The 13,591-nt window shown below is 35.7% G+C and overlaps 1 protein-coding gene across 2 annotated transcripts; it reads right to left on the reverse strand.

Moving 5' to 3' along the window:
- Positions 1 to 838: 838 nt before the first annotated feature.
- Positions 839 to 6,063, reverse strand: LOC106667982 (sodium/hydrogen exchanger 9B2-like). 2 transcript variants are annotated; one of them, XM_014396336.2, is made up of 10 exons: positions 5,864 to 6,059; positions 3,795 to 3,897; positions 3,427 to 3,741; positions 3,175 to 3,357; positions 2,937 to 3,112; positions 2,761 to 2,867; positions 1,784 to 1,951; positions 1,580 to 1,723; positions 970 to 1,272; positions 839 to 914 (listed from the first exon to the last, which is right to left on the reverse strand). In XM_014396336.2, exons 2-9 carry the CDS (start codon positions 3,872 to 3,874, stop codon positions 970 to 972), a joined length of 1,476 nt encoding a protein of 491 aa, XP_014251822.1. In that variant the 5' UTR covers positions 3,875 to 3,897; positions 5,864 to 6,059; the 3' UTR covers positions 839 to 914. The 2 variants fall into 2 exon arrangements, with proteins under 2 accessions (XP_014251822.1, XP_014251823.1); XM_014396337.2 differs by lacking the exon at positions 839 to 914 and having other exon boundaries at positions 988 to 1,267; positions 5,864 to 6,063.
- Positions 6,064 to 13,591: the final 7,528 nt, after the last annotated feature.

Below are 13,591 nucleotides of genomic sequence, written 5' to 3' on the forward strand. Positions count from 1 at the left end.
GTTTTTCTTTGGTAGATAGTGAAGGATTTGACAAGTAATCAAATCAAAACCAGGATTCTTTTTGAGGGAGAAATGGCCAATCACATGTTTAAACTCGGAAGGGGAAATGGCTCGGAAAGAAAAAAAAAAATAGGAGGTACAGGATTATTCCAATATTCTATAACATTTGTTTGTAAAAGATTATGGATGTTGTTAAGCATGAAGATGGTGGATTTTTTTCATCAAACTTGGCCCAAGAGCGTTTATCTCTGTGAAGAGGATGGGAGGAAGCCTTATATAAAAGGATACATTTTGTGGTTGCCAATAGGAAATTATTATCAGGAGTTAATTGGGTCTTGTTTGTTTTTATAGTTTTTGTAGCTTTGCCTTAAGTTGTACATTGACAATTATAGGAGTTTGCCTGACAGGTTAATTATTTAAAAAAAAATTCATCTTGAGGTTTACAGTGTGATAAACTATCATTTTGGTCTGCCTATATTTGCTGTTTTGAGCTGTCAGGCGTTTTGGCTTCTCATCATCCTCAATGATCAAAAATGAGCAAACTGTATATTTAAAAAATGTTAAAGAGTGGATTATTTCAATACTGCAATATTAAAATTATTTTAATAAACGTTGTGTTCAATTATAATTATGAGTTATGCTATTCATTCATTATATTACTTCAGCAAAGCATTGGAAGGAAAAAGGGCAAAATAATGGAATGTTTGTTGCCATGATATGTAAAACGGTTATTTATTAAATATTGATGTTTTTACCTTTTTAACGTTTATATATAATAACAGCCATTATATACACTAAATTTTCTAAATCAAGTCTTTTTCTTTATAAAAACATTTCATTTGATGTTACAGTACATTTATTTAAATCTTACAGTTTTGGTTTTTTGTTGAGGTTATGTTAAACTCTTCAAATCCCTTAAAAAAAGGAAAAATATTAGAATCGTGGCAAACAGAATCTGCTTTGACTTACTTAACCAGCACTCTTAGTGGGCTTCTCTGTCTTGTTCAGCAGGTACGGGCCTGTCAGCGATATTGCGATCGCTCCTATAGGAGCTGTTATTATTATAGCGACGATGGCCATCGTTAAAACTAAGTGGGCAATATCATAGGCTTGTTTGTCCGTCGAGTTTGTAATTCTTAGATAATCGAGAGGCTGGGGACTAAACGCAGCCTGAACAGTAGCTTTGGGCAGCCAAGCGAGATTAACAAATAGCATCTCTTTCCAGTTGAGCGATCCGCCGATCAGAGAAAGAAAGCATACGGCAATCCTGAACTAAGCAATTTATCAGAATGGTAATTTTAATTTTTAATTTATATATGAGATGGAAAATGTCATCAAAAAACTACAATTTTCTTTCTTTGGATCATGATAGATTATATTTAATTTTTAATTGATTCTAAACCCAATGTGAACTTTCCACTGTGACTTAGTAAGCAAGAAAAAGAAAATCTTTGTAAGAATTAATAAAATACTTTAAAAACTAATTTGTTATGAACGTCATATTAAAATGTTCCTTTTATGAGCTATTCTGCAGGCATAATTTTGTAACTTTAGCTTCAAAGATAGTAAAAATACTTACGGCAAGAGCTGCTATGACGATAGCAATGCTGTTAATCACTTGGGTCAGTTGTAGAGTGTTGACATCAATTTCAGCTCCTATCAGGCCGAAAAGCACCGGCTGGACCATGACCCAAAGTTGTGAATACACTTGTGCCACTGGGTTCTTTCAAAGTAAATTTATAAATGAGAAAAAATCTCCAGCCGTTGTCACTTCAACACTTACAGGTTTGTCAAAACCCCAGCCTTGCATTTGCCACGATATGTTTGTTACAAATGCTGCAGTTATGCATGCAAGCGGCCCTGCCCCAGGATAGTTGAGATAAGTTGAGCCCAAAATAAAAACAACCCCTCCGAGTCCGATCAGCAGGCTTCTTTTTAACACTAAACAATCCTGTGAATGGAAAATGTCACTTTTTCAATTTTATTCGACCAAATCATGTTTTATATAAGGATTTAGAACAATTTTTCAAATTTTATGTATTATTCTTTCCCTAAGAGAAATGTTAATTTGTTGTTAATTGTAGGTTAATTTGTGTTACCATGTTTTTTAATGGTCTGAAACTTGTCTTTGGCACAAAAATTAGAAAATGGACAGCCTCCAAGCATGTCAGAAAGTTGTAAGATATTGTTTGCAAATTTATGAACCTATTTTTGGGTCATTTATGATCATCCTTGTTTGACTATAGGCACTGTTTTAGTCTGCTCATCACAGACCATGGTGATAAACAAAAAATTATGTTAGAGACAAAACCAGCGAGAAAAGGATCACTAGGATGATAAAAGATGATCAGGATATAGGTTGGAAAATCCTATCTGAATGTGCATTAGAGAGATTCTGGAGGTCAGGGAGATCTCTGAGCCAAATTATCTTTTCATTCATAACTGCTAATATATTGTCAATATTGTCTGGTTTTGGGGACTCCGTTGCCTGAGAGGTTTAGAGTGTCCGACTTGGTTGCTAGTGCTGCTAGTGGGTTCGGATTCGAATCCCAGCATAGCCCTTGGTTTTTAATTGACAATAGTACGAAAAAAGTATTGTGAAGTTGCTTAACCCCTGCCTGTAACAACCAACGGTTTATTGGACATTAAGCCCTTGTATGTCTTGTTACTGGTCTGTTTTGCTCATTAGTGATGTCAACCCAATTCAAGATCAGATTTGAAAAGTACCAATATATTTAGATTATTTTCCATCAAACTTACATCATCCCTGTGTGGAAATCCGGAACAGACAAAGCCCCATACCACACCGAAAACGAGTCCAGTAAGCAGCTCCAAGGGTCCTCTTATCAAAGCCATAGTCAAGCTACCTTTCAAATCAACACGTACGTATGAATATCAAAGAATTTATTTGACTGCAAATCACAATATCGGCTCACCTATAGAAAATATTGACGAGAGCAACAAGCCGAAAATTGATATTGAAAATATATCATCGAGGCTTGAAGCAGCAATGACGAGTGTAGAGATGCCTTTATCGTTCCCATAGCCCCTTTCTTTAAGATTTAACAAGGTCGGGACAACTACAGCCGGTGAAATTGGGCTTAAAAGAAACCTATGAAAAAATTTGCAAATTAAATTTCCAACACATACAAAATTTAACATTAAAAAAAATACCCTAGTAAAAATGCCCATAGCCAAGGAAATCCTAAAAAATAATAACTTAATATTCCTGTAGCAACAGCTTCTCCTGCACATGGGAATATTCCAAGTTTGAGCACTGTGAATTTTAATTTCATCAAAGCTGGAGCGTCCAAGCCAAGGCCTGCTTTAATTAGAATAACTGTCAAAGCTATATTCCTATTGAAACAAATTATTTTGCTTTTAAGCTCTAAAGAATGCAGGAAAAACAAAAATGTGTTCACTTACCTCAGCACTATAACAACTTGTACGTATATTCCAGAGACATGAAAGAAGCCTATTGCTCTAAGCACAATACCAGTTATAAGCATTCCTAGCAGCGGTGGTAGTTTAGCAAAAGAGACTGCGAACCCGACTGCAAAGGCCAGCACGAACAGAGACAAAAGATTGAAAAGGCCACCGTTCAGGAGGACTTCATCGTGCAACAAGAGGAAAAGCAGGGTCCAAATGAGAAACCCGATTAAAACGTACGTTATAAACTGAACGACAGGGTGGTCTGGTAAATTGAATTGTTTGCTTAGCTGCCGAGCAAGCCAGTTCGTCCTGAAAATAATTATCTGTTATTTAAAAGTTTTAAATATATAAAAATAAATCACCGTTTTGTTTCAGATCCTTTTTCATCTTCATTGTCACCAATGCTCATGGAGATCGCCTCATGTATGTACTCTTGGTCCATAGATTTAAATTTGCTTTTGTTGTCTAAAAAAAAATCATGGTGAAGACAGCATCACTGTAATACTTTTAACTATTATAACAAAATTCCTAAATACAGTATCAAATAAATGGTTTTACAAAATATTACAAAATAATAAATAATAACAACTGCAGTCTCATTTTTCTTCTACAAACATAGATTGGTAGATTGGCCATTATATTCACTAATTTCGTGGTCCGCTTGACCAATTAATATATTACAATTAATTAAGGTTTTTAGTTGAGATAAAAAAGTCAATGGCACGAGTGGGATTCGAACCCATGCTCTTCGGCTTGATTCGCCGCTGCTCTACCACTTGAGCTATCGTGACCTCAATCCACTTGGACACCAACTTCCCATTTCAACCGCACCTTTTGAATTTTCCCTCCTTTTTGCCATTTTCAAATGTTGTGTAATCGGGTTGGGTTCCATTGGCCATTTAATTTGTCGTCGAGAATCCAACCCGATTACACAACACGAGGGAAGATTCAAAAGGTGGGGTAGAGATGGGAAGTTAGTGCCCGAGGGGATCGAAGTCACGATAGCTCAAGTGGTAGAGCAGCGGCGTATCAAGCCGAAGATCGTGGGTTCGAATCCCGCTCGTACCATTCACTTTTTTATCTCAACTAAAAACCTTAATTAATTTTACATTATAATGAGCAGGTACATCGTAATAAGACTGCTGAATCGTTAGGGCATCCAACTTGAATCTGCCACACTAATGGTTCTCTGTTCAAATCCTAGCCATTCACAATAGTCAACTTAGCACATAAATCTCAAATATGTTGAGGAAGAGGAACTGTATGGACTTAATTAACGAACATTAGGGACTGTATTTACTTCTGTTTTATGAAACCTGGACATGCCAGATATCTCATACTTTTTTGAATATGGTTCAGTTCAGGGAGTTCAGAGGGAAAGGGGCTAAATTGGCATGAAGTGGTAGATATGCTAAACAATCTTTATTGGGTGATTTTGCCACATGTTTGAACGGTACAGTAAAATACTGAAAGTACCTGATAGCAGCCCAATTAACAATCAGTTTGAATATAGATATTTACAACATTTTATGTTTTTTAATTGGGTTTTATATGATTTCCATTAAATAGTTTGAAGATCTTCCAAATCATTTTTGAGGTTAAAGTTGGTTTGTAGTTTTGATTACTGATTTATAAAAGCTCAAACCTGCACATGCACATGCACAAATACGTATGTGTAAATAGTTGAGCCTATCACTATCCAAGGGTCCCACCTGTCGTCAATGCTCTCATATGCCAAAGCCGGCCCACTGACGCTACCAATTTCTTTTATTAATTTTTTTTTTAAATGCATTTTGAATGTTAGATGGCTGGACTGTGTGTCTGTCTGTCTGACTGGGATGTCTTGGCCTTAGCAACCTTGTCTACCTTTTTATTACTCCTCCAGACCTATGCGTTCACCCAGACAACAACCACCAATTCTCTCCAGTTCGTGGTATCTCTCCAACAAGAACCCAACGAGAGGGTCGATGGAGAACTGAAGAGTTGGTGCAGACAAGACAAGAACCACCGTGTCAAATCAATCATTTTACAATTTTGAATTGCTGAATTGTGTTTAATATCTAGGCAAATAAAAATATTAAATCATTCATTGGCCATTTCAACTGAGTATATGCAGCTGGGAAATTTGTTTTGAAATTTAAAACTGGCTCTTCAAACAACATGAAGATATTACGAATAAATTGTTATGATGAAAAAGAACAGAAATGCCAAGTTTTTACTATGCCGATTTATTAGCACTCATAATTTTTTGTTGCCCGTTTCTGAAACGAAAACGAATAGTGACCAATCTTGCGGGAAATCGTTCGTAAATTTATGGGTTAAAAATTTCATTGGACATTTACTTTTTTCGCGTTAACGGAACGGTTTGACTTAAGATTTTATTATGAGACGGAAAAAGTCAAAGCCCAGAAAATAACATCGAAATACTCACTCTCGTGTCTATAAATATGTTGAAAGTTGTTTTCTTGAATGTGTAATTTGTCTATTCAAAGGGAGGAGGAAAGTTGCGACTTGAATTTTGATGTGCTGTGGGCCAAAACTGATCTGTGTCGCTTGTTTATATACATTAAATTGAATGTAACAGGAATAAAAGGTAAACTAACAAAATGTCATGTCATTTCTAAAGTCGAATTCGTCGCCCAGTAAGCAACAAAAATAAGTGCTGCTTTAAAATAAATAAAAACAACATATCGGTTAGACGAAGCGAAATAAAATTTATTCAGAAAAAATATTTACATTTATTCTAACAATTTATTTTGGATTTTTGAAAAAAAACCTTCTTAAATAATAGAAATAATAGAATCATATGTCTCTACGATAGTTCATTGAAGAAAATAATTCGTAATTATTACGTACAACACAAGGTGAAATTTATATCATTTCACTCATGAGTTCATAAGTTAAAGTTTGTCCGTTCATTCTCTTCTTTTTTATTTATTACATAATCAGCATCTTCAAAAACTTCACATCTTCATTGAAAGTGTTTTTGGTTCTGTTTCGATATTCTTTTATTAATTTAGTTTTAAGGAAAGAAAGTTCAACAATGTAAGAAATAAATCTGTAAGCTTTAAAAGTATCTGCTTTTGACCCTTTCCGGTCCCCAACATTCCTGATGCTAAATCAAGCTTTTTTTGTAATAATAAATAAATAGAAAATAAAAGAAAACATGAAATAAATAGAACTAATAAATTAACTTTAGTTTCCAGTAAAGATCGCGAACAAAATAAGTGAAAAGTTGGATTATTCGGAGATCGTGAGATGCGGTCTGGTGTGACGTAGGTTTTAGAAAAACATTTTCTTTATTGTGCCAACGTTTCGATCTTTCGATGAGATCATCTTCAGGGCCTGGGATTTATAAACGTTGTTTAAATTATACAAGTACATGTAGGATGGGAAAAAATGAATTTATACAATGTTAGAAATTTTAGACTCAATCAAAGTATTTGTACTCACTCAAAGTGTTTGTTTTCTGTGCAGATGTGTCATTTTTGTGTGTAAACCTACGTCACACCAGACCGCATCTCACGATTTCCAAATAATCATTAACTAACGGTCACTAAACACCACACATAAGTTAAAATCTTATTCATGAGTTTAAGGTTGTGAAACCGCTTATTGTCGTCGGTTTTAAAAAAAAATTTTTTGATCAACAGAACAACTTAGGCATGCTAGAAATGATGAATGATGGAGTGAGTGCGGTGTTCAGTCTTTTTTTTAGAAAAGGTAGTTCCTACTCACAGTAAGTTGTCTTGCAGTGATTTAAGGAAGAAAATCCTTCAACCTGATGATGAGCTAAGGGCTCGAAATCCGGAACGTTGGAAAACAACTTACTGTGAGTAAGAACTATCTTTTTTTTTTAAAAAAAAAAGAACCTAGGCATGCTGTGTCTTTTGGGTAGATGACAGCTTTTGACATTGGTTTTGAAGACGAATTGGCCAATTCAACCAAATACTGTTGTCAGTCTGGCTCATTTACTTAGCTCGAAGTAGAAGTCAAGACGGACTGGCAAGGAACGAATTACGGAAACATCCCCTATAGAAATTTTAAAGCATATCTATATAATAAAAACCCTCTAATACCTAGTCCGGGTAATTTCGCTCGAAAATTTCAATTTAATAAGGATGAACCTTGTCAAAACAACCCTATCCAGCTACACAAAGTAATTTTAAAAATCAATTGTTAAAAAAATAACCCTCGTTGAAATCTTAAATTTAAGGGGGCGTGGGTGGCCCCCAACGGTAGGCGTTGTCATGGCGTTCATCACCGTAAGTAAAGGTCACGGGTTCGAAACCAGCGGCCGTGCATTCGAACCAGACATACTTAAAACTGGGTTTTGTTTCTTCAAAAATTCGAAGACCCGAGGGTTGATATAACCTCTGCTGTTGCGAACCCTTGTAAAACAATTATAAAATAAAATAAAATAAAAGAGAAAGAACACAATTTTCAACCCAAGAAAGGAAGGAAGACTTAAAAGAAATAGGTATTTAGGTGATACTCGCTTTAAGCAGGGAACACACCCGATGCAACGCTATGCGACGCTACCCGATGCTACCCGACGCCTTCTCACGTTTTGGTAGGGTGTGCACATCTATCCGACGTCAAGCGCACGCCACGTTCAGCCACGTTGCGTGTATCACAAATCAGTATCACAATCGCAACGCCTCTTTTATTCTTAATGCATTATTTTGAGCAAAACCATGTAATAAGTTGTTAGTTAAATTTTATGAGCACAACCATGTAATAAATTGTTAGTTAAATTTTATGAGCACAACCATGTAATAAATTGTTAGTTAAATTTTATGAGCACAACCATGTAATAAATTGTTCGTTAAACTTAATTGTTTTAAATAATGTTATTCCGGTGTTTTGATAAATTTTCTTTCTAACCTTCATAATTAAATAATTTGCATAAAAACTTATGACTCGTTTAATTTGGTTTACATTAAAATAGGACTGTTGTAATTAATATAACGACAAAATTACATATACTTAGTTTGAAGTAAACTACAAAAAATATGAGTGTCCTGTTCTGAAGCTACTCGACGAAAATGGTGTAATTTTATGAGCAAAACCGTGCAATAAATTGTTAGTTAAATTCATTACCTAAAAAAATGGTATTCCGGTGTTTTGATCAATTTTCTACCAAACCGTTAAAATTAATTAAAAAAAATTAAGAACTAATAAATTTTTGATCTCGGTTAATTTGGTTTATATTAAAATAAGTATGTTGTAATTAATATCGGGTTGTCCGGAAAATAATGCAGGATTTTAAGTTTTCATTAAAAAAAATCTATATAAAATATTCTGTTTACGTTTACAGGATTACTCATTTGTATGAATGTCANAATAAGTTACCAACACGTTGGGAGAAATGTATTGAGAGTATGGGAAATTATTTTGATTAAAGAACATTGCTTTAAAGTAACTAGTTTCTTTTTTTTTTGTTTAATACCAAAATCCTGCATTATTTTCCGGACAACCCAATATAACGACTATAATACATGTAGTTTGAATAAAAATATGAGTTCTTTTGTCTTCGACTGTACTCCATGCTGCCCGACGAATATCTGGGCAGTGGGGATCGCAGAGCGTAGAGTAGGGTAGCATAGCATTGGGTAGATGGGCACGGGGGTAATATGCAATCATTTGGAAAATTAGACTTTGGATTTGCTTCGGGTAGCGTCGCACAGCGTTGCATCGGGTAGTTCCCAGCTTAGACTGCGTAAATAATCCTCCTGAAAAACAATGCACTCTGACACGACGATCATCCTTTCAACCAAAAACAACTCACAATGGGTCGACCTTGCTTTTTCAATGAAAATAATAGACCAGTTTTAATGTTTGATAATTTCTTTAAAACGAATTATCAACCATGAAAATCGGTCCACTAGGTTTTGAGAAAAATTAGTGCATGCACTGGGAATGTCAGTCAGGCAGAAAGGTGGTTACATATTTTGAATTATGTAAACTTTATTTGTACGTACGAATTGGTCGTTAAATGTAAGGGAGGTCCAGTGAACCTAATTTTGCGAACTTTTATAAATAAAATGTTTAATTCAATTCTCTTTCTTCCTCCTTCTCAAATTCTCTCACCCCCTCACGTTCTCTCTCTCACTCGCTTTTCATGTCTAACTCTTCTAATGATTAACCAAGAAGGAACAACGTCAGGGTATGTGCAATTATTAAATTGGGCCAATTAATACTAGAAACTATGGATATCCAGTTATTACTCGTTAGTGTTCATATTCATCAAAATAACACGCATACTCATCTGAAACGATTTCATTGTTTATATTTGTATATCAATAACAGCTTTCAAGCTCAAAATCTTTTCAAAGGTTTCTATCCAAAAACAGCAAGTGAATAAATTTTTTAACTTTTCCATGACAATTGTAAAAAGTAAGATTAACTAAATTTTTCTTCTGGCTGCAAGTTAAAACACTAAGTTTTCGTATGTTTGTATTTAAAATAATAAACATATTTGGTTTACATAAAGTTTTTTTTGTGTTTATCAGGATAATTTGAGACACCTCTTTTTTTAAGTATCAGTGATTTCTGTTTCTTAAAAAAATCAGTAATGTGGTCAAATCTGACGATAACAAAAACACTAACACTGAATTTTTGTATCTATTTAAAAACTTAGAGTATCCTTGACTGATAGGCGTTCGTATTTATCATTATAAATATAGAGAAAAATAGCTTAAATTGAATACAAAAAATCACGTTTCAATTTGTTAAAGTACAAGCGATGCTTACTTGTTTACGATTTGCAATTATTACTAGATATAATTTGAAAAATGGCAAAAAGGAGGGAAAAATTCAAAAGGTGGGTTGAGATGGGAAGTTAGTGTCCGAGTTGATTGAAGTCACGATAGCTCAAGTGGTTAGAGCAGCGGGGTATCTAGCCGAAGGTCGTGGGTTCGAATCCGCTCGTGACACTGACTTTTTTATCTCAACTAAAAACCTTAATTAATTGAAAGGTATTAATTGGTCAAGCGGACCACGAAAACTAGTGAATTGTATATAATTACTTTTTTCTCAAAATTTTCTCTCAGCATTGTCAAATCTGGAATATAATAAAAGCAGTACTTATTAGAATTATAAGACCTCCTGGGAGGCCTCTGGCTCTCCCTGATGGATCAGGGGGTGTCACCCACCTTGGTTCCTGAGCGACTCCGAGGTTGGGCTCTGATCGGCGCCATTACGCTCCCTAAAACTAGTCATTCTCACACTCACTCATACAATAAAAACATACATACTCCTATATACAAACCCAATCACACATGCATATCCTCTGTCTAGAATCCGGGTCGGAGGTACTCGATATTCCGCCTTGCCCCTGCTTGGCGGAGCAGCGGTGGAGCCTTGAGATGATATGCTGCACTGCTGCCCAGCATACTCCTATACTAACATAAACATAACCTAAACTTTAACCTATGAAGTAAATATCCCACTATATACAACCCATTATCCCAATATCTCTCAAAAACCTAAAAACGTTTCTTTAAACTCGCTGCTATGCTCGACCATTCTCCTATAGTCCGGCGGTATTCCATTTCGGTCCCTATACGGGTATAAAGCAGTACTTATTTAAATTTTTAGGATCTCTATCTATCCTAACTATCTACAATAGGATCTCTTCCAGGTAACCCCCCCCCCATACCAGTACATAAAGGACACCATGGCGGATAGCCTGACCAAAGAAGGCTCTATACTGCGTTTGTCGGGCCACAACCGGTATTACCTTACTCTATGAGCACAGCGAAAGAGAGTATTAAAAACTGGGGTATGAAACAATTCCTTAAGGAATGGAATCTATCCTCCAGACACAGGCAATCGAAAGAGTTTTTTAAGGTGATCAAACCAGCAGAATTGAAATGGCTATTCTCTAACTCAAGTAAGAGAATTAGGAGGCTGATAGGTATTCTGACGGCCCACTGAGAAGACATCTCTCGGGAATGGGTATTCTAACAGATCCTTTTTGCCGTTTTTGCGAAATAAAAGAAGAAACGGCAAGGCACTACCTCGCTGAATGTGATAGGTATGCTAGGTCTAGATTTGAAACTTTTGAAGGAGAGGACATCGCCAAATCACTCCCCGAGATTAAATGGTCCAAAATCTTGGGGTTTGTGAACAAGTCTAAAAGGTTTATGCAGGACACGTGAGCCGACCAAGTCCCGGACCTTTTAGGGATGGGGTACGAGTCTACCCAGGCATTTAACCCCTCTGGTCTTGGTGGCCCACCCTGCGTAATATATATATACACACACACACACACACACACACACACACACACACACGCACACACACAATATATATATATGGTAAGATAGATGTATAGATAAATATTTAGAATAGATATATAAGAATATGAATAGAAATGGTTAGACAGATACATAAAAAGATATAGGTGGACAGGCAGATCGATATATAAATATAGAGAGAGGGTTGATGCATATACAGATATAGGTTAGAAAGGCCGACGTGTAGAAGATAGCGATAAATAGATAGATGGAGAGAGAGAGAGAGAGAGAGAGAGAGGGAGAGAGAGAAGATAGATGGAGAGAGAGAGAGAGAGAGAGAGAGAGAGAGAGAGAGAGAGATGAATGAATTGATAGATGGTTAGAAGGATACTATAGAAAATATAAAATAATGATCATTTAAGGAACAGACATAAAATAAATTGAAACTATACATAGCTAGGCAAATTGGTAGAACAGACAGATAGGAACAGAGGGAACCAACAAAGAAAAAATTAAAGGGTACAAAAACAATTTCTGATTCAAATTGTAAATAAAAGATAAACAGTAAGGAGTATTAATGAATACTGGAAAAGGAAATGAAAAAAAGAAAGATGGAAAATATGAAGTTAAAATGCAAAGAAGAATAAAATTGTACGAAAAATAGGGCGGAAAGATGATAGTATATAGGAATGGATGAATAGTAAAAAAATGAATAAATAAATAAAATAAATAAAAACACTAATTAAGTAACGAAAAGTTGTTTTTATAGAACAGGGCTTCCCAAATGTTTTAGCGTGCGGACTCCTTTCTCAAAACATAATCCAGAGCGGAGCCCCTTCAAGTATTTAAAATTAGATACTTACTTAATAGCAAATTAAAGTTTTATAAATTAGCCAGTCCATTCGCTAATTAGGTGATGGAAGGGGATATCATTATAAAAACAAACATTTGATCGACATATTTAACTTTTTATACAAAATCCGGAACAAAAAAATCCAATTGGAGTACGGAAAATATAGATATCAATAGATATCTAAAGCTCGAGCCAAACATGAATAAATTAATTGGAAGAAGTTTTAATCTACACAATTTGGATATGTTGGTTTTAATTTTTGATAGCTGGAGACGGATGTCCGGTTCAGTACCTGGATAGCTTCCGTATTTATTTATGTTGGCTGTAGATATAGCAAATCCGAATTCGTATAGGTAATTTGTGGCAAATGGAACAAAAACAAGTTTTGTTTTGTCAACGTGCGTTTGAAATTTTTTGCTTTCCAGTTAGAGTTAAAAATGCGTTTAAGTCTCAGACTAAAAGTAGATTTCGAGTAATTAAGGTTTTTTAGTTGAGATAAACAAGTCAATGGCACGAGCGGGATTCGAACCCACCATCTTCGGCTAGATACGCCGCTGCTCTACCACTTGAGCTATCGTGACCTCGATCCACTCGGACATCAACTTCCTATCTCAACCCCACCTAATGAAAAATGGCAAAAAGGAGGGAAAACTCATAAGGTGGGGTTGAGATAGGAAGTTGATGTCCGAGTGGATCGAGGTCACGATAGCGCAGGTGGTAGAGCAGCGGCGTATCTAGCCGAAGATCGTGGGTTCGAATCCCGCTCGTGCCATTAACTTTTTTTCATCTCAACTAAAAACCTTAATTAATTGTTAATATACTAATATAAAACTCAAACACAGGACTGAAGACGATTTGGTCACTCGATTACAGCAGGAAGGACTGTCTCTAGTGGAAATGTTCGTCTGCTTTAATCAGACTTTTTTCAAAGTTTCGATTAATGATTTTTTTCCTATAAAGCTGAGCGCACACTAGACCGGTAGGGCGGCGCGGAGTCGTAGGAAGTTGCCAGATTTTTGGAACCCGGCTCCGCGCCGCGCTACGGGCCTAGTGTGCGCCGGGG

Source organism: Cimex lectularius, unplaced genomic scaffold, assembly GCF_000648675.2.
Source record: "Cimex lectularius strain Harlan isolate CLEC.00 unplaced genomic scaffold, Clec_2.1 scaffold431, whole genome shotgun sequence".
In the NCBI taxonomy this organism is placed as follows: domain Eukaryota; kingdom Metazoa; phylum Arthropoda; class Insecta; order Hemiptera; family Cimicidae; genus Cimex; species Cimex lectularius.

What these genes read in the sequence shown, in the direction of transcription:
- LOC106667982 (XM_014396336.2), bottom strand. Translation starts at nt 3,874, where the DNA reads ATGGACCAAGAGTACATACATGAGGCGATCTCCATGAGCATTGGTGAC. An exon ending in CTATGGGCATTTTTACTAGG is followed by an intron (nt 3,113 to 3,174) that starts GTATTTTTTTTA and finishes ATTTTTTCATAG; the next exon opens with GTTTCTTTTAAGCCCAATTT. An exon ending in TCGTCATAGCAGCTCTTGCC is followed by an intron (nt 1,273 to 1,579) that starts GTAAGTATTTTT and finishes TAAATTGCTTAG; the next exon opens with TTCAGGATTGCCGTATGCTT.